This window comes from Postia placenta (assembly GCF_002117355.1).
Source record: "Postia placenta MAD-698-R-SB12 unplaced genomic scaffold POSPLAscaffold_1, whole genome shotgun sequence".
Classification (NCBI taxonomy): Eukaryota; Fungi; Basidiomycota; class Agaricomycetes; order Polyporales; family Adustoporiaceae; genus Rhodonia; species Rhodonia placenta.
The window spans coordinates 1,760,452-1,780,462 of NW_020169832.1; the positions used below are offsets into that span (position 1 = coordinate 1,760,452).

The 20,011-nt window shown below is 54.5% G+C and overlaps 7 protein-coding genes across 7 annotated transcripts; 3 read left to right on the forward strand and 4 right to left on the reverse strand.

The window, feature by feature from the left end:
• The first annotated feature begins 48 nt into the window (after window positions 1-48).
• On the forward strand, window positions 49-3,310 carry POSPLADRAFT_1064056 (hypothetical protein). The gene is made up of 3 exons (XM_024481756.1): window positions 49-2,064; window positions 2,121-2,336; window positions 2,388-3,310. Exons 1-3 carry the CDS (start codon window positions 228-230, stop codon window positions 3,014-3,016), a joined length of 2,682 nt encoding a protein of 893 aa, XP_024344175.1. The 5' UTR covers window positions 49-227; the 3' UTR covers window positions 3,017-3,310.
• A 41-nt stretch (window positions 3,311-3,351) lies between these two features.
• Window positions 3,352-4,021, reverse strand: POSPLADRAFT_1037972 (hypothetical protein). Its single transcript, XM_024477303.1, has one exon. The coding sequence runs from the start codon at window positions 3,731-3,733 to the stop codon at window positions 3,539-3,541; it is 195 nt and encodes a 64-aa protein (XP_024344176.1). The 5' UTR covers window positions 3,734-4,021; the 3' UTR covers window positions 3,352-3,538.
• A 1,205-nt stretch (window positions 4,022-5,226) lies between these two features.
• On the reverse strand, window positions 5,227-5,601 carry POSPLADRAFT_1078343 (hypothetical protein; the record flags this gene model as incomplete). Its single annotated transcript, XM_024482963.1, has 1 exon — window positions 5,227-5,601. A coding segment is annotated over one exon (375 nt), but the record flags the coding sequence as incomplete, so codon positions are not given.
• An 837-nt stretch (window positions 5,602-6,438) lies between these two features.
• POSPLADRAFT_1130684 (hypothetical protein) lies at window positions 6,439-7,057 on the reverse strand (the record flags this gene model as incomplete). Its single annotated transcript, XM_024483977.1, has 3 exons — window positions 6,439-6,541; window positions 6,600-6,736; window positions 6,962-7,057. The coding sequence occupies 3 exons, from the start codon at window positions 7,055-7,057 to the stop codon at window positions 6,439-6,441; spliced, it is 336 nt and encodes a 111-aa protein (XP_024344178.1).
• A 2,023-nt stretch (window positions 7,058-9,080) lies between these two features.
• On the forward strand, window positions 9,081-12,292 carry POSPLADRAFT_1164728 (hypothetical protein; the record flags this gene model as incomplete). Its single annotated transcript, XM_024487842.1, has 10 exons — window positions 9,081-9,142; window positions 9,198-9,358; window positions 9,418-9,757; window positions 9,811-10,128; window positions 10,182-10,299; window positions 10,353-10,448; window positions 10,510-11,346; window positions 11,395-11,515; window positions 11,572-12,086; window positions 12,138-12,292. 10 exons carry the CDS (start codon window positions 9,081-9,083, stop codon window positions 12,189-12,191), a joined length of 2,622 nt encoding a protein of 873 aa, XP_024344179.1. The 3' UTR covers window positions 12,192-12,292.
• On the reverse strand, window positions 12,280-15,249 carry POSPLADRAFT_1051525 (hypothetical protein; the record flags this gene model as incomplete). The annotated part of the gene is made up of 14 exons (XM_024480178.1): window positions 12,280-12,414; window positions 12,465-12,684; window positions 12,736-12,834; window positions 12,891-13,232; window positions 13,286-13,420; window positions 13,478-13,567; window positions 13,616-13,872; window positions 13,921-13,992; window positions 14,044-14,160; window positions 14,218-14,354; window positions 14,413-14,457; window positions 14,513-14,946; window positions 15,001-15,109; window positions 15,171-15,249. The coding sequence occupies 14 exons, from the start codon at window positions 15,247-15,249 to the stop codon at window positions 12,280-12,282; spliced, it is 2,271 nt and encodes a 756-aa protein (XP_024344180.1).
• Window positions 15,250-17,162: 1,913 nt separating this feature from the next.
• Window positions 17,163-19,505, forward strand: POSPLADRAFT_1127012 (hypothetical protein; the record flags this gene model as incomplete). The annotated part of the gene is made up of 5 exons (XM_024483581.1): window positions 17,163-17,187; window positions 18,119-18,195; window positions 18,248-18,279; window positions 18,334-19,239; window positions 19,397-19,505. The coding sequence occupies 5 exons, from the start codon at window positions 17,163-17,165 to the stop codon at window positions 19,503-19,505; spliced, it is 1,149 nt and encodes a 382-aa protein (XP_024344181.1).
• Window positions 19,506-20,011: the final 506 nt, after the last annotated feature.

Sequence of the window (20,011 nt, forward strand, 5' to 3'; positions counted from 1 at the left end):
TACGCGACCACCAGCCCCGCACAGACCCGCCCTCGACGCTGCCGCTTTGTCTCCACGCCGTCCGACCTCTTTTCTTCTGCGAGGCCTTGTCCTCCGCGATATTACTTCTGCGCGACATCTATGGTCTCGCACTAAGTCCCGCTCCGCTCCCTATCTCGCAATTCTCTCTGCACTTTAGTATCTCCTGCCCCTACTACATCTGGGCGTAATCTCTACCATTGCCTCCTATGACTGCCATTCCTGCTCCTACGATTGTTCTCTGCAAGGAGGAGTGGCCCGACGCCGATTTTGACTTTCCCGATGGCGACCCCATCCACACCTCTGATGCCGAGTCGGACAAGGAGGATGCCGACGAGGACTGGGACCTCGAGATGGACCTCGGTAAGACAGGCGGCGCAAAGGCACAATCTGTCCGCGATGCCATAGCAGCGCGCATGGATGCCTCGCGGACACCCTCCCAAATGTTCACCATTCGACCACCGCTCCCTACCACACCTGACGACGAAGACGATGAGGGCGTCTCCACCATCAAGGTCGCACAACTCCCCAAAGTTTCTACCAGACCGCCCCCACCGCCACCTATTGAAGAGGATTTCGAGGACGGATTTGCTTTGCCCTCGGATCTCACCCAACTGTCCTTACGTCCAGTCTCACACCGCTCCTCAAAGGGCTCGCTCGAATGGGGCGACAAAGACCAGACGTCCTCATCATCTCAATCCTCAGACGCATACTCCACCCTCGGGTTTGGTGACAATGCTTCATCCTCAAATTACACCTCAGCCTCCCTCCCGGAGACGGAGACGGAAGAGGAGGACGATGAAGAGCACGAACTCGACGGCCTAGTGATTCCCACTGGTCTCTTCGAGTCTGGCTCGAGCGCGAAAAAGCTCGCCAAGATTCTCGAGACGAAGAAGAAAACCGTGTTCACTGACGAACGGATCAAGGTGGCGAGCCCCGATCCGGAGGATGATTATGAGATCGGCCTCGTCATCAACCACGACGTCGAACTTAGTCCAAGCAGACTACTCCAGAATGCACAGGGCACGAAGCGATTCACCGTGTCCAGCATTCGCAGCAAGAGCGCCCCGCCACGGCCGCCGGCGGGCGTGCGCCCACCGTCGCGCCTCAAGGGCGATCGCGCGAAATCTCCAAACAACCCTCCCGTATCGTCCGCGAACCAGCTCCGCAGACTTGCGGCGCCGCCATCACCGCCCATCGCTCGTCCTGGGCCAGGGCCACGGGCACAAACCTACAGCCAGGCCGTTACCTCCATTCCCCCGCCCCCCTCTTCCCCGCCGAGCTTCCTCGCACCGAAGCCGGGAAGCCTGCGCGTGCAGAAGTCACACTCTGGCCTGAAGCCTGTGTCACCAACGACATCGACGCGCCACCTCGGCCGCAAGGCTTCACTGCCCTCGCTCTCCGAGTCGACGAACCAGGCCCAGGCGTCAGGTTCTGGGCAGAGCGTCGGCTTTGGTGTGGGTCAGGCAGGCTACGTCGCCCAGACCGCGTCGTCGCGCGCGAAGATGCACACCACTTACTCGACGAGCCGAATACATGGCTTCGAGTACAACGTGCCTCCGACTCGGCCATCGACGCCATCATCTAACCCCGCTGCGCTGCGCCTCACGATGCCGACGTCGTCGTCACGCCTCAAGTCGCGCACGCCGATCACTTCAGTTTTCCCCGCGCCCCTGAGTGCTGTGACCCCGCCGTCCATACGCTCGCAGTCGCCGTTGCCGCCGACACGTCCCCCATCCGCGACGTCAAAACCGCGGCTGGGACACGCGCAGACGCAGAGCCTCCCGCTGCCCGCGCCGAAAGTCCTCAAACGACCGAAGCGGCAGCGGACGTATGGCGACGGGACAGAGCTGGATGGCTTCGACGACCTCCCGCTTGACCGTGAGAAGGAGGGCCGCTTCCGCGTGCAGCCCAAGGGCCATGGGAACCGCATACCTGGGGCGAGCTTCTCGAAGGCCTCACTTTCCAATGCGAGTGCGGACCCGCCTGCTGGTAAGGGTACTCTGCGGCGAAAGACAAAGCGAGATGTATCGGGTGGCAGCATAGGTGAGCGTTCAGGAACCGACCCCGACAATGCGATGTCTCATTATCGCTGCGTTTAGAATTGTCAAAGGCGGCTGGTGCCCCTGCAAGGACACTCAAGCGTACGGCGCGCATAGAGTTCCCGACAAAAACTGACGCACTCCCTGCTCCTGAGCCGATGAAGTCGTCCGACGCTGAACCCAGCGCGAAACGGAAGAAGGGGGTAGCTTCACCGTTGCAGACGCGGAGAAAGCCCACTTTGATTCGGAATCCCGGCGGCGCCAGTGCACCAAAAGGTGAGGTCCATTTATTTGCAGCCATTGAAGCGCGCTCATGAGGCGTTCCAGTCGTTGGAGAAATGAAATGGAATCCCACCACGCTACGCTGGGAAGGGAACGACCAAGCGCTCCGCGACTTCGATGCAGCTGTGGGCTCGTCGACCCGACCCGCACTCATCACGCACCTCACGGGCTCATCTATGGGCTCCCCTGTCGGCTCGTTCGCTGCCGGAGCGCGTGTCGTCGGCAACATGATTTTCGATCCCTCGCGCATGTGCTGGATCTCAACCCTCCCGCCGGACGAAGAGGAGCCGGACGTCTTCGCGGACCTCGCCGACGACGAGGACGACGATTGGGAGGCAAAAGGCGGCACGATCCGAGCCAGCCAGCAGCAGCAGCAGCAGCAGCAGGGCAACATGTCTAGCACGCCAAGTGGCGATACCACGACGCGCACGGAGCCGCCAAGTCCCGCACGGAGCTGTTCGCGCACACGTTCGGGCAGCGAGAGCGACCGGTGTTCGCGCGCGTCGATGGTGTGTGACGTGGACGACTCGTTCGTGGAGAACTGCCGCCTCGCGCAGGAGCGGCATCGCGCGGAGATGAAGGGTTGGCTGTCGCTCTCGCGGGCCAACGCGAACGCGGAGCCGGATCGGTCGTACCTATACGACATCCGTGCGCTCGCAACGCGACAGTACTGAAGATTTCTCCTTTTCTTTTTCCTATGACGATTTTCCTCTGTTTCATGACGCTCATGATGGTCTCTCCTCTTGTTCGCTTGCTTATAATCTTTTTATGGGTACAAAGGTTCATTTTTCCTTTTAGTTTGATACCAGCCCACCCCATCTCCCCCACCCTTTCACCACCTGCCCCCCCATCTCTTCTCCTTCGTGTGCTGTCTTGCTTTGATTTCTTTGGCTTGGTCTCGTCTCACTCTCTACCGTATCATATCTCGATGTGTATGTTGCAGCAATGAATATGGAAAGTATGGTTCACACTCGGTTTGTATGGTTGGGTCAAGTAAGACACGCTCAAGTTTGAAGCTTCAAGACCAGATACAATTTGATTGATCGTACAGAGAACAAGTATCAGACAGAACGACACAGGCCGACTAGTATTTTACGTACACTAGCCGGTAAACAGGAGTCCGTGGAGGCATAGGTGGGAACCGCAAGAGAAACCAAATTCTGGTGAGCTACAGGTAAGACCCCATTATCTCGATACTAAAAGGGCAAGAACACCTCCTGAGAGGCAGTAGCCAACGCAGAAAGACGATACGATAAATATGGGACCGGAAGACCACGCAAGAATACTCTCGAGACTCTAAAGTAGAATGGTGTTACAGAGGTAAGGGGAGTGCATAACGAGACGACAACGATGAGGAAGGCGGTCCGTGATAATCCCACAATGGAGATCATCTGCGAGCCGCATGAGAGCGTGAGGGAAGATAGCAATGGTGGATGAGACAGGCAAATAGCAAGGACACAGAGCTCAACGACAAACGAGACGAGTAAAAATATGCGATACCTGTACGAGGACCAAAAAGGCCAGAAGGGCGTGGGGATTTGGCGCAAAACGCACAGTGGAATTCGGCTTAGGCGTGCTTAGTCGCGCCCACCGATAGTCTTCCTGCGTTTCTTGGGTTGACTGTCCGAGATATCGACGTCCCCGTCATCGCGGGACCATCCGACCATGAAGCCGCGTCGGGTCTTCTTTCCTGCCTTCACCGGTGACCCAGTCAACCGATCCGTCATCAGATCACCCTCCTCGGATGAGCCGTCGTCGTCGAAGGTGGTGTCAGGGCGCGATCTGCTGCTCAGGAAAGCGTCCATCAAACCTGCTCCAAAGGAAGAAAGGCTTGCCGTGGCTCGAACGAGACCCGCCGATCCAGACGGCTGTGTACTCCGAACGACGGGACTTTCGTCCGGAACTGTACGACGCGGACTCCCAGTAGATACACTAGAGTCCGTAGTCCCGCTCAGATCGACCCACGACTGGAATGAGCCATCTGCAAATGGGTCTTCAATCGGTTCGTTGTCCAATTCAATGGGACCCAATAAAGCTGGGACATCTGTGGATACCGACGCGAGGCTACGCTTCAGAGATCGAGCGGAGGAGCGCCCAAGAGGAGACTCAGGAATTCGGTATTCTTTGAAATCAGGTCGATCCACAATCGGAACCGGGACGGGACCGTCATAGAATAGGCGGCGCGGAGATGGTGTGGGGAAAAACGCATTATCCTTGTCCTTGCCCAGAGGCGCAAAAGGGCTGCTAAAGATGCTGCGCTTGCCCCGTTCGCTAGCAGGAACAATGACAACAGGGCTAACATCGAGCCCACTGACGACAGGGCTTGCCTCTCCGCGAATGAGCATTGAGAGGGATAATTCGTGCGCTTTGGAGTGCAATGGGTGACTCGGGCTGGGAAATCTCCATGGTTGGTCGGACGGAAGACGCGCTGGGGAGTGGCGGAACGATGGAGTGACAAGAGGATCATAGGGGGACTCTGGTATCTCCTGAATTAGGCGTTGCGATTTGGTGGGTGAGAATCCCGGAGTCATAGGAGGAGTACTGGAAGAGTTGATAGCTTGGAAAAGGTCAGGTTCGCCCTCAGGCCCCGACTGTTCGTCGGGGAGCAGCTGCGGGAGCGGAACGCCATTTGATTCCTCTTCCTCATCAGTGTCCCCGGCTTGTACGTTGTTAGAGCCAAACGACCGCTTCCAGTCGCCCACGTCCGAGAGCGACCGCTGGATTCGTGAGGATGAGGGTTCGACATCGTCGGAAGTGCGACGACTGCCACGCCCACTGGACCGGGCATTCTCCTTGTTGTCCTCTAATGGGCGCGCAGGCTTATCAGAGGAGATGAATGTACGACAACGATGCACTTACTTCGACCGCCCTTGCGATCTTGGGTGTCTCTGCGATTGGACATGGCGATACGATGTTTCTCGTACACATGCCGCCGCCACATCGACTTTGCGTTCACGCCCGCGTAGGTGCGTCTGCAGAATGTGCAGCGAAGACGTGGCTCTTCTCCTTCTGGCCAGCCATCCTTGATGTCCTTTTTCTTCGTGGGGCACCACCCACGTGGAGGTTCAAGCTGAGATGGATACCTGATTCCAGTGGGATTGCCGCCTTCAACATTATCAAAATCCGCCGGATCCAAGAACCATTCGGGATTGGCGGCCATTAGATTATAGGTCAACCCGTCCTTGTATTTCGGTGCATAGGGGAAATCAGTGAAAGGCGGATGAATAAACACAGCCCCGGGATCTGAGGGGGACGGGTCGTTATTGACGGTCGCTACGCCAAGCGTATGAGCACGAGTGAGGTTGTGCCGGCTCGACGACATTGCGGTAGCGGACTGTGAAGGCTCCGGATTGCGAGGTGGTCGAGTCGGCTGCTGAGGGGGCGGGGGATTCTGCGGCTGATAAGGCCGCGGACGGAATGTGGCAGCCGACGGAGTGAAATATGCTGGGTCGAGTGCGGATGCTGTCATCCGTCGCTTGAGCGAGCGAGAGATGAGGTCTCCAGAAGAGGAAGAGGTGCTGGGATGAAAGGGCGATTGGAGGGGTAGGCGCGAATCTGACATCACGCAAGATCACTGTTTTGTCGATGGGGTGGTGTATATAAGAAGTGAGACCCTAGGTCGAATTGCTATACCCGATACCTGATGTGAGGGGAAAGCAAGAAGCGGGGCGGCGAGAAGGGCGATGGGGAGGGCGGAAAGGGAGATATCCAAGAGGGCTTGATGCGCGGTGGCAAGAGTGAGAGTCGCCCACAAGAAAGGCTCCGCTCCTTTGCCACAGATTCAAGCGGAGATGACACGTATCGACGCGTTCACCACGTGATCGTATCGACATGTGTCAGACGTGTGTATCTGCGACGCGTCTTCGATCTCCAACGTTCGCGACAATTTCCCACCTCTGCCGCTCACCGCAGCATTGCTGGCGTCCTCTGGCAATACCCTTGCAGGTAGCACATGAGCGTAGATATGTGAACATTGGACAACTACTACAGCAAGAAGGCGGTTCAAAGCCCCCCAGCTCATTATATACATATCAGGCAACGACTGGCACTGCATTCGAAACATGACGGAAGGAGCTAGAACGCCAAGGCAATGTAGCTACATGTCTCTCAGATAAGATGCTTCCCTTGAAGTGCTACAGACGTACCCTGCAATCATAAGCGAGCCTCCTAGCGGTGTAATGGGTCCCATCCACCGGAAGCTGTACAAGAAACACTGAGCATAGTTCGTGAGCTGCACCATTATGTCTCGCGACTCACCGGTCGCGGGCCAAAATCAGGGTAACTATGCTACCCGAGAATATAAGCCCCCCAGCTGCGATTGCGGGTCCGGCAAATCTGTGGGTTGAGAAGCGGGGGTGCATGGACACCAGAAGCAGCGCAAGCCCATTGAAGACCTATCGGAAATCTAAATCAATAGCCAGTTCGCTAAATGAGAACAACGACATCCTGTCAATGGACCGAGAGGGGCGTTAGAAAACAAGGGGGAAAAGGACCGAACGGTCGCGTTCCAGTCACGTTCATGATATACTAAGTACCATGTCCGTTAGTTGCCATGTCATCAAATGGCGCTCTGATCCACGTATGATGCAAAGTCGATTATTCGCCATAGAACCACGCACCCCAAAGTGAGAAGCAGTTCCCCAAGCACGAATGTTCTCGGGAGTAACACCGGGCCTCTTCTGAAGGCCGTGCGCGCCGAACGCTCCTGCAAGCATACCCACAGCAGCTACAGTTCAGTGCCGTGCGAGGGGTCCGAGTATTCGTTGAATACGTCAGTAATATGGAGGATTAACGTTGCGGGCTGCTCAATGCAGCCTTTGGGCAATGCATTCACCTAGGATAGCTCCGGACTTCCATAGGAACTTTGCATTTGGGAAGGTGGCGGCCGCAGCACGAAGCAAAGGAGTAGATGAGTTGGGTTCAGCCATGCGAGTCGCGCGGTCCTATACACGTAGATTCAGGGGAGAGCACAGGATATAATATACGACCCGTGAGAGGACTCGTCGAGACTACACCACTAATCCAGCCCCGACTGGCGCTCAAATATTCAGCCTTACCGGCGCCCACCTGCCCTGGCCATGTGTCGTCAGTCTCCAGGCTCGATTGCGCATGATCGGCGCCCAGTCGTCCCCTTGCTAGCTCCAGACTTACATGCTGCAGCTGCCAGCGCAACACACTGACAATGACCAGAGACTCTTGATCGCGCAAGCCTGTGGTGGTATATGGCCGTTGTTAAACAAGTCAAAATCAGGTGTACCTTTCTGCTGTTCTAATGCCCACGGTGTGATGAGCTGAGTTCTCCATGGGTCCCATGCCGTGTCGTTGTCGATCACACCTGGGTGCTATCAAGGCCTCCCGAGCTGTTAGCTCCGCATCTGACAGATGCGTCAATGTTTGGGGAGATTTACAGCAAAACCAATATTGATAGACCTCCCCTCGCAAAGTATACACTTTGGCAAAGTGGGGCAGAAGCTCGCGGCAGGAGTCGGCAGTGGTGCAGACAGTGACCGGCAGCCGATCAGAGACGGGCTACTGAGTAGACGCTTGCTATGATCCCCTCGTCTACCGACCATGGTCGGTAATCGACGATATATGGATCCTGCTCAGAAACGAATCGTTGTATACACGTCTCGCTGCATGGCTAATGATCAGAAGCTACTGGTATCGCGTCACAGTAGAGTGCAGAGGTCGTCGCTGTCTGCCATTGCTTGTGGAAGCAAACGGGGTAGACCTCGACAAACGGACGAATATTGAGGCATTGATGTGGATTACTTCACATGACTGCCGCGAACAACCTCTGAGAAATGAGTGCACGTCACCCCGAGGTGCCGAGCGCCGTTATGCTCCATGCCGCCTATCTGTACTTTTTGCGAGGGAGGTCTATCGATATTAATTTTGCTGTAACGGGATTCTACTTAGCTAATGATACGAAAACAGACCGTGCGCGACTCCAAGCATCCGGAAGAACGGCAAGATGCCCGACGCAAAGAGTGGTGAGTATCTGTAATAGATCAGTATCGTCGAAGCTTACTAGAATTACAACCTTATGCCAGCGCCAGGAAGCGGCACACGAGGGATGGTACCACTTGTCAACGGCGCGCAAGGGATGGTATGGCTTGTGGAGGATGTCGGGACAGAGCCATATAGCATGCGTGAGTGGTGACTGCAGGTTGATGAATCCTGACTGATTTATTGTTAGTGAGGAGACAGGGTAAGGAAGGAGATGGATACAGACGGAGGTACATGCAAGACGGACAACGGCAGGGGCAGCATGACCAGGCAGGGGAAGAGTGCAGAAGGGAGAGCACAACACGACTTCGCTCATACAAGGTTTGCGCCAGCATGATATCGGACTCGATGCGTATTAATGGGGTTCAATTGAAAGCTAATACACGAGTACTTTTGCGTATGTGATACAATATGTGACTCTGAGCGTAAAGCGATGTGCGCGCTGCAATGCTGGGGTCCATGGAGGTGGCCCAATGGTGGGGACATTTTCATCCGCGAGTGGCTCCGATCATGGTGCCGAGCAGGCCAGGACCAGAGGGTAAACCTGGTCACATGGTCCTACCGAAATGGCTCCCAGCGCTGTGCGGATCGGGGGTGTAGGGCGCGCCGAGAGCGGGAGTACGATCAATCACGTGGACGAGTACGATGGCGGCAAAGTTCTCGATTTGGTGATCGACTTCTGAAGGTCTTGCATTCAGCGGCCGCACAAAATCTGCAACAGTACCAGCCATGGGAAAGGCGCAGAAGAAGACCGGAAAGGGTCGTCTCGATAAGTACTACAAGCTTGCAAAGTGAGTCGCAGGTACTCTCAGAGATTGCCCTATCATTGACGGAGCCGTAAAACAGAGAGCAGGGCTACCGTGCTCGGTCGGCCTTCAAGCTCATTCAGTTGAACAAGAAGTACTCCTTCCTAGAGAGTGCACGATGTTGCATAGATCTGTGTGCCGCCCCCGGCGGTTGGTTGCAGGTGGCGAGCAAGTATATGCCAGTAAATAGTGTTATAGTCGGTGCGTCTCTTCACCCCTCTACATTTTGGATGTCCTAGACGAAAGCACCGTTACTCTAGGCGTCGACTTGGTACCCATCAAACCCATTCCTCGGGTTGTTACATTTGCCTCCGACATCACCACACCGCAATGTCGCAATCTTATTCGAGCAGAGCTCAAGGACTGGAAGGCCGACGTCGTCCTCCATGATGGTGCGCCGAACGTCGGTTCAGCCTGGGTCCAGGACGCATACGGCCAGTCTGAGCTGGTGCTCATGAGTATGAAACTAGCCGTAGAGTTCCTCTTGAAGGGTGGGACGTTCGTCACCAAGGTCTTCCGAAGTGCGGACTACAACAACCTCATCTGGGTTTTCAACCAGCTCTTCGGAAAGGTCGAGGCTACGAAGCCGCCATCATCCAGGTATGCCCCTTTTCACTACTATATATTGGTATCTGTGATTCATCTGCGGGCAGAAATGTCTCCGCCGAGATCTTCGTTGTCTGTAGAGACTTCCTTGCTCCGAAGCACATCGACCCTAAGTTTTTCGACCCCAAACATGTGTTCAAGGACCTGTCTGCGATGGCTCCCGGGGAAGGGGGTGTATCGTCCAAGAACTACCACGAGAGCGTCTTCCAACCAGAGAAGAAGCGCCGCAAACGTGACGGATACGACGAGGGGGACTACATACTCTTCAAGAAAGCAGGCGCTGCTGAGTTCATTCGCTGCCAAGATGCAGTCGTATTTCTTGGGAGCATAAACAAGATTACCTTTGACACGGAAGAAGAGAAAGAGTATGTGACAAATTGGCTTGCTCTACACTAATAGTTGAATCGTCGCTTGCTAGATGGCTGAAGCTGGACATCACGACGTCTGACGTCGTTGCCAACTGCGAAGACCTCAAAGTCCTCGGCAAGGGTGACTTTAAAGCCCTCATGAGATGGCGCACTGCCCTGCGAGAGGAGGTTGGTCGATCATAGATATGTGTGGTTTCTTTCAAAAATGACATCGTTCTCAGATCGGTCTTGAAGTCAAAACCAAGCACGCTGAGGAACTGACGGAAGTTGTTGAGGTGACAGAGGAAGTCGACGAGGAGACAGCAATCCAGAACGAGGTATGCATCGAACAAATCGCCGATTGTTATTCCTGGGTCACTCATGTGTTCTCGCATACAGTTGGAACGTCTCAACGCCGAAGCCGCGGCGCGCGCGAAGCGCGACCGCCGACGTGCCAACGAGGTCAAGACACGGACTATCCAGCGCATGCAGCTCCAGATGACCGCGCCGCTCGATATCGGTTTAGAGCAGAGCGATGCTTCATTGGCATTTGGCCAAGATGATATATTCGACCTAGATGGTGCTACCAAGGCGATGAACAGCCGGGGAGGCGCCAAGAGACTCGAGGAAGAAGACGACGCGGAAGACGACGACGAAGACGAGGGTGGGAGCGACGCGGAGAACGAGGATGTCCTGGACTCCGAGGAAGAGCGCGAACGAAAAGTCGAAGGCCTCCAAGCGGATCTCGACGGCCTCTACGATGCCTACAGGGATCGTCTGCGAGAACGGGACGCAAAGTTCAAGGTGAAGGAGGCGAGGAAAAACAACAAGGCTCGAGAGGATTGGTATGGAATTGCCAAGAAGGATAGCGACGATGAAGATGAAAGCGAAGAAGAGGGTGGGTGGGACAAGATGGAGGAGACGAAGGAGCGATTAGGGGAGGATTCGAGCTCAGACGAGAGCGACAACGACGAAGGTGCCCCAGTGCGTGCAGGGCAGAAGCGTCCAATGGACTCAAATGCTCGGGGTTCTCAGCAAATTCGCAAGAAGGCGCGAACATCGGCCGCATCGGCTGCCCCTCCTTCGAATCCTCAATTAAATCGTGCCGCGCAAGTTTGGTTCAGCCAAGATTGCTTCGCGGGTCTTGACATCGATATCGAAGACGACGAGGCTGAAGAGGACGTTCAGATGGACGAGGACGAGGATGAGGATGAGGATGACGGTGCTCAAGACCAAGTAAGCATGTCCTCTCTGCTGACAGTCGTAGTTCTTACATGCCTGCAGGCGCAGACTAGCGACGATGAAGACGATTTCGAAGTGGTACCTCAGGATCCTGATGACTCCGCATACATGTGGGACGTCGAAAATGAGAACGAGGACGAGCTCAAGGAAGCGAAGATACGGAGTCAGCTCCACTCCTTTCTATTACTGTCTATCATTATCACTGACCTCCGACTTTAGAACACGGCCTTGTGACCCCCGAGGCTGTCACAATCGCGCAGAAGCTCGTAAATAGGGAGAAGACACGGACTGAACTGATCAATGACGGCTTCAACCGCTATTCGCTCAACGCGAAAGACGGGCTCCCTCCCTGGTTCCTTGATGACGAAGATAAGCACTATAAACCCAACATCCCCGTCACCAAAGAGGCCGTAGACGCATTGCGGGCAAAGATGCGCGCCCTCGACGCTCGACCGATCAAGAAGGTCGCAGAAGCGAAGGCACGGAAGAAAATGAGGGCTGCTCAACGTCTCGAAAAGGCCATGAAGAAAGCTGAAGGCGTCAACGAAACTACGGATATTACAGAGCGCGAGAAAGCTAAGCAGATCGAGAAGTTGATGCAAAAGGGCATGGCGAATAAGCAGAAGAAGGAAGTGAAGCTAGTCGTTGCAAAGGGCGCACACAAGGGCGTGAAAGGTCGACCGAAGGGCGTGAAGGGACGCTATGTCATGGTCGATTCGAGAATGAAGAAAGAGGTCAGTCAGTTTCCCAGGTTTGGACATGTCAATTGTTGACGATATGCACAGCTGAGAGCACGGAAACGAAAAGAACGAGCCACCAAAAAACGCAAGCGGACCTAATTTCACCCATGTCGGTTGTTATCATTGCACACATTTATCTGACATTCCCACTATCTCATTCGCACGATTGTACCACATTTAACACATCTCAGATCATATTATCATTATCGGGCTGTTCTACTTTTAGAGTGTTCCTGGGCTGATAAGTCATGGACGTCAGTCTGTCGCAGCTGCTGAAGAAGTGCTGCCATGCTTCCTTGGAGGTGGGATCCTCGCAAGTAATCTACGACATCCTGTGAGTAAACGTCAAGAACAGGCAACATGGGAACGCACCTCGCAAAGCGTCGACTTCTGATTACCCTCGAGGTCCAGGATACTTTCGCTGGTCACCTTGATCGCAGGCAGTTCAGGGTTTTCGGGCGACTCGCCGGGATGGTCGATGAGCTCAACACTTTGCCTGACGCTAGCGCTCGTGTGAAGAATGAAAGTGTCGCCGTCATATTGGAATGTCAACGGGGGGTCAGGCTGGCGGCCATCCATTTCCACCCGTAAGCTGGTATGAGCGTTAGCTATCAACAGATGGTGACACGTAGCAAAGACGCACAAAGCTTTGAGATCTGCCAGGTACGATTGTATCTCTGGAGGCTCGCGCCCAGGCTCAACCGCATTGCACTCCATAGCTGATAGCTGCAGATCCATCGGTCTGAACACAGGCTGTTGAGTGATACTCTCACAACAGAACACGTAAAGCTTGCTGACCTGTCCGGCAACATAAGGTCTACCTGTGATTCAAGCCCCAGCAAGTACCGTGGTGCAAAAACCAAGTCAGGCATAACCGCATCATCTTCGAGGTCTTCCCGAGATCCGGTCTCACTGTCTTCTGACGGGGTCCCCTTGATTTGTGCAGTATCGCCTCTTGATGCGGAAGTGGCTTTTCCGGCCTGAGCCAACGCAACCTCGACTCGCATTATTTTGTTAATCCTAGGAGCAGCCCTTTCAAAACTGTCTTCTGTGTGGTGGCCCGTCGGCATTGTACGGTAAGACAAGCGATGTACAATCCTCTGTTGGCTAGGTGATGTGTCCGCCAGCGGAGCAGGTAGACTAAATCAAAAATAAGTATGAGTGCAGTGGATGTAAGAACCACGCTTACTCACCTTGGTACGAATGCCGACTGCACACTTTGATCTGCCATCCATCTCAGGATCTTTCCGAAGGGATGATTGCCTCTAAGGGGCGGAACCAGGCTAGGGCGCTGACCAGAGGAAGGTGTGACAAGCATATGGCCTACCCTATGATGCACGCTGCTCGTCAATCGCACAGCGAGAAAATAAAAAATATGCACTCACACTGCCTTCACGACTCGAGTACTCGCAATACTGCCTGCAGACGGTCTGCCCAAGCCAGACAATAGAGCGCCCTTGAGATCGACAGAGTCCCTGAAGGGAGAATAAGACATGAACCCATGACATCAAATTGCAACGTACTGAGACGCCGAAATGATTCGACCATTGCCCCCCGCAAGACCGCCAGTTGCTTCGATGTTCTCAGAATTGTGACTGAGCCATTCGCCCACTCGTCGAGCTCGGAATGCCCCCCCTGTATTCATTGTCCATGGCAAGGACCGAGGCGATAGGAAGGGGTATAGTGAGTAGGTGCGAGGAAACATAGTGACAGGAGCGGAGAACACAAGTTGTGCGGAAGGTAGGTACGCTAGCCTGGACGACTGTAATTGCTGATGGGACTGCACCGAATAAGCATTTTTGCAACTGAAGTGCGAGTGAGAACGTACCTCGTGAATGGTTCGGGTCGCAAGCCGCTTCGCAACGTCTATGTTCCGCTCATACTTGGCCTGTATTCTAAGCTAACAAGATTTTCAGATTGACTCCGCGAAAATATAATAAAGACAACTCACTAGACCATCTAAGCCTACATTCTCCACGAACGCTCCAGAGAGGCGCGATATTCGTTGGATCATGTCAGAGGATAGAGATGTATTTGAGTGTAATCTGTACTCCTCGCTGACTATTCGCTATTGTCATAATCATGGGATTCAGTCGCGTGCACCTTCCATAACAACATATCTCACCTGTCTAACCGAAGCTAAATGTTCGGTCAATCTGTTCAACGCGTTATGTACACCCTCGACTCGCAATGCAAGAGGATTCGATGCGAGAGATATATGCACATTGTACGCAAGAGACATCTCCAGTAAATCGGCGCCATCTGAGACAAATGAGTCAATACTGACATTTCAACATGCTAAGGTGAGCTGTGAGCTGACCTTTTCCAAGGATGAGGAAGAGCTCGCTGGGTGAGACAGGAAACGCTGAGACAAAGGCACCGTTAGGATAGAGACACGCAATCTCGTTTGGAAGGCTCACTCTTGGTAGATATCTCCGTACGATCCCGTTGAGCGCGTGCTACTTCCTTCAAACTGGGCCAACCCCACATTTTCTCAATGATCCATTCAGCATATTGGTGCTTCCTCCGATGGTGCCGGCACCAGGCACAATTGCGATCCCATTGCTCTAAAAAATTGCGTAGCTGCTCTTTGCTGAAGGCGCGACTGAGCGTGTCTAGTAGATTATTATAATCCTTTTCAAACTGGGGAGTATCGGGATCTGCATGCCCTGGAGGGCGGCATCGTTCGAGATCCCCAAGAGTAGGCTGCAGTCCAGCAGCATGCAACGACGCGAGATAGGCTTCCGCCTTGTTGGGTTGCGAAGAAGACGAAGGGGCGGAGGAAGGAGGCTTGCTATGCTTTTGTGTACCCTTGCGTGAAGGTTCCTGAGGGTCTCTCCGTGCATGTGTAGCTCTAAAGATGAACTTGTTAAATCGCACAAAACCTTATGAAGTGGCTTGGACTGACAGCACGGCATCCTCGGTCTCGTCTGCAACGTGGCTCCAGACTTCTTCTAACGACTCCAGTTCAGTAGGCGGTTCTACTGCTGTCGGCGTTGTATCGTTTTCGGAGTGAGCTACTTGTGTCAGGGATACGGTTCCATAGTGTGCTCGTGTGCTCCGTGCGCAGCTAGCTACATAGGAGCTTGAATTGAGTAAATTCAAAGCAGAGTGATTGCGCCGAGAATAACGACAGCCCGCGGTAGCGGTCTGACATAGCGTTTGCTGTATCCTCACTTGTCGTAGTGCTCGACCCGACATTTGCAGAGGTTTCTGCGACAGCGTGCAGCGACCAAGGCAGGCCATTCACGTGCCAACCTTACAGGGTTAGGGTCAGGGCCATGGAGCCGTCGGCAAGCTTAAACTTCAAGGAACGTTTGAACGTCTGTGCTTAGCTTGAGGTCTCCTCGAGATCATGTCTGCGATACGGTATCGATGGTATAATATCACTGCGCACTAACAGGAACGACATTCACGAGTATTAGTACGCTACTAGTGTAGCAGAAGATTATCGATGCCCCACTATGAACCACAATTGTACCCGTCAGTCGGCGGTGGTGTACAACGATCCAGCCATCGATATCTGCAGGCAGTGTGTATCATGCAGATCTTTATGTCCCAGAGTGCGACTGACGCGGGAGACAGAAGTCGACTGGCACCGGCCACGGGTCCTGTGATGACTCGCGGTACCGGTTGCAATACCAAGGGCCTAGTGCTCGTTCCGGGTTGCGAAGCTTTTATTCTGTGTGCATCCATTGCGCATGGGATATAGCGAGTGTTTTGAATCTGCAAAATGGCCATTCGTGGGTCAAACCTACTTCAAAAATACGCGTAAAGTCAACGATCTTGTGAAGCACGATCGAGACGCGATCACCGATCGCTCGCTTACGCTGTGGAGGCGCTCGATGGTCTAAGCCACTCGGATTTAGTATGAGCTTCCCAGCAGACAACAAAAGAGTCGTCGGTGGCTGCTCGTCTTGCCGTTCAATGGTGCTGTGTACCCCCTCTACCCACGCAGCGCTAGCATCCGGAAGACACGCGCGGACAACCCGAGGCTACCATGACCATGGGCAGGTGAGCGACTGCCGCCGATGATACGCCCGGTGACGGATCCGAGGTTTCTTGTCGCACAATATCTCGGCACGGTGGAGACAGGCCATGAACCTTTCCAGATGACAGCGTCAACGCAAATACATAGGAATCAAGGCCCTGAGCGCGCAGACCTACCATGCACCAGCCAGCTCTAGACTGATATGATGGGCGGACGAAATTTCAACTAGAGATTACTGCAAGGGCCATTCGAATCGCCTATGTTAGAGCACACCAGTCGGGCTGACTTAAGCCCTGTCAGTTCGTATGCTTCGAGATGCGCCTCCTCTGATAGCTGACACGGACGCGTCCAGGTAAGTAGTTCACTGCAAACCATCGGAGCGGGCTCTTTCCCATAACTAGTCAAATGCCATGGGAAAGGGTACCTGTTCCATCAGTGCGACTGCTAATCGACCGTACTTCTGGCGGCGGTGCTGTGCGTCCGGACCCCATGGTGTTGTTGAAGGCCATACTAGAGTAGCAGAAACTGCTAGTAGAACGCATGCCAAGCGACGAGGACCCTGCTTCCAAGGTGAGCGCTGCCAGAAGATGTACACACACCAATGGGGAAAGCGAGGCCAGCCAATGCGGGGCGGCGGATTGACGATACTTGGCACTTGTCCCTTCTCGGGGACTGCATGTTGGTTGTATCAATATACTGATACACTCAGATCTCAGGTACGAGGTCACGGCACACATGTTTGACGCGGAGCGGGTTCTCAGAAGCACGAGGCATCAGTGTCCTTCACCACGCAACGCACATGGCTAGGCATCCTGATTTTAGTTAGCATGGCACAGAAGACCATATTGTCAGCTTTCAAACATCATGCCAATTTCAAGAAGCTCGGACCACGAGCCGGAACGGACACGACTACCCGCACAATGCGCGCAACTATTTGAGTTGGAGAGCTTCTAATGAATAAGGGCCGAACGCGTTTGAAGACGCGTGTCTTCAAAAATAGACGAGCAGACGTACTCTCAGATATTCCTGTGCCGTTTTCAGTCGCAGTAGATTGCAATGCGGTGCGCGCGCACTTAGATATGCCAGTGGCTCCAGGTTCTTTTGGTGCGCTGTCATCTAAGCCACACTATGCAGTCTGGGTTTGAAGTTGGGCGAACCTAGCCCGGATGCTTTACGACCTCCCGCTGAATTTGAAAGACAGAGGTTTAGACCGCAAGGGACAGCTGGAGCACCGAATAACGGTACCTATGCTACGATAGCACCTGATGGTAGTGATCGCCGTACTGCGGAACATGACAGCTGTGGGCGTGAATTCGACAAGTTCGGGATTTGAAGCCAACCAAGAGCTTGTGAGCTCGCTACGACAACCCTCGTAATTGAATGCAGGATCGGCTGCCCGGAGCGACTAGACATTCGGGTTCCAGACGGCCGTCACATAATTGCTTTGCCTGTCCAGATCATCGTGGTCAAGGGTCGGATTCACGCTCGATCTGGGCGTGATTGAGGAGTAGAAGCCCCGTCGGGAGAGGGCCCGATGAATGTTAGCAGAATTAGTACTAGCACCCCAAAAGCTGTACGGATGTGACTGCAGGCTTCGGGGGGATAAGAGGGTATATATACAGCCCCCCGGTGTGCGTTTTTCCGCTATATAGTATGGCGGGCTGAAGAGGAAGCCCACTTGGAAGAGCCCCAGGCAAATCACGCGATGTGGTGGCGCCAAGATCGGTCACCCGGCGTCTCCCGAGCCTGCCAGATAAAAAGAGATGCCCAGTTATCTTATCAGACCAACGGTTTCAGCGATCCTCGCCGCCGCCGTGCAGTCCCAGGGAAGCCCCTTCTCGCTATTCCTTTCCGACATACTTCCTCGTCGCGTCTTCCAAGCCGAAGCACGCAGACCTGACCACCCCCCGCCCCCCGCCAGTGTGAACAATGAGCACGACCGCCGTGTCGTCTTCTACCACCCTCTGGGCTACAGGTGACTCCTCTTAGATCGGAGTTATAGACCGCTGGGCTCAACTCAGTCTAGCGTCCAAAGAATGGGTCATTCCCGCGAAGCCCAAGCCAGGGCGCAAGCCCAAGAAGGACACCATACAGCCTGTACAAGAACCCGAGGTCGGTCACTTATTTAGGCTCTATACACCTTTGCTAACATCGCGCGGAATAGGTCGATAACAAGGGTCGTCGTGTGCAGAATAGGTACGCATTGATCGTGATCATGCAATCTAATCACACTTACACATACCGCTACAGAGCTGCTCAGCGAGCATTCCGCGAGCGCAAGCAATCGCAGCTTGCCGAGTTGCAAGCTCGTGTTCAGCAGTATGAACAAGGGGAAGTCGAACGCAATGTCGCTCTCCAGAACATCGCTAAGCGCCTCAAGGAGGAGAACGAGAAACTTCGCTCAGAGAACTCTCTCCTCAAGGAAAAGATCGGTCAGTTGGAGGTATCCCAGGACATCTCGAAGAAGCGTACTCGCGGAGACTCACTTCCGAAGTCCCCTACCCTTCCATTGAACCAATTCGCGCGAAAGAAGTCTAAGCTCACGCCGGACCCGCCTAATTTCGCTCTCTTGTCGAGTATGGCGTCGTACGAGGGTGTCTCTTCCCCATCTTCCGTGGGCTCTTCCCCTTCCCCGTCGTCTCTTCCATCGTCACACAATAGCTTCTCCCCTGCACCCATGCACTCATCGTCTCACGACACGCAAGGTGGCAACCAACTCACCAATGTCTTCGATCTCTCTGTAGATGCGAAGAGCTCTCTCTTCGAAGGCGGTCCCCTCTCGTGTGGCTTCTGCAGCGAGTCAATATCTTGCGTCTGCAAGGAGATCACTATGCAACAAGTTTCTGAACAGCTGCGAGTGTCCGATCCTGCGTCGCAGATAAATTCAGGGCAGCACGGCAACTCTGCCATGCAGCTCGACCTGCGTTCCTCGGCGTCGACTGCAAATTCGCCTCCATCTATTCTGGACAACCTGCCAGAGTACCAGGCCCCGGTACCGCTGCGCCGGCGCACCCCAGTCGGCTCCGTACGTCCCGTGTTTTCCATCTCCTCGTCCTCGAATTCCGCAAATACCGCCTCCTGTTCCGGCGACCCGTCGAACTGTCTCGCGTGTGCAGACGATGCCTTCGGCAAAGCGTTCTGCGATGCCATCGGGCGGTCGGTCGCCTCCACGTCGTCCTCGTCGTGTGGCTACTGCCCCGATCCGTCACAGCTGACAGCGAGCACTAACACCGTCAATGGTTGCTGTGGGAACCCGATGGCGTGCGGCAGCGTTGGCTGCGGGCCCGCTGCGGACTCTGCGCCTCCCGCCCAGGACACCTCGATCCTCATTAACGATTTGGCGGCCACATCCGAGACCATCTCCTGTGACACCGCGTGGCGCGAGCTCAAATTGCATCCCAACGTCGACTTTGCCGACCTGAGCCTACTCGCGGATGTTGTCGCGCGCCGCTCAAGGTGCACCGGACCGCACGTCGAGATCGTCCCTGCGCCTGGCTCGATCACCCCTGAAAGAAATATGTCACCATCTGGTGCCGCGACTTCGCCTCTCTCACCACACACGACGAGCGCCCAGCAGTCTCGGTACGACTCGAGGCAGGCTGCCAACTCGCCTCCGCCCCAGCTAGTCCCTCAGGAGGTTCTCATCAGCTGCGGACGTCAGAGAGTGCGGGAAGTCATGGCGGATGGCGTGCGGGACGCGCTACGCCTTCTAGACGCGAAGTTCCCGTTGTCGGGGCGTATGAATGATTTTCGTACGTAGTTGAAGTGACACTGTACTTGTAAATTATGTAGCACTGCTGTCGTGATCGAGAATCTTTCTCTGCTCTGTGGGTCGCTGACATCCTATGCAAAACGAGTCGACTTGCTGACCGTTACAATCCTATAAATTACATGGAGTCGTACGACTGGATTGCTCAGGCTTTTTTCC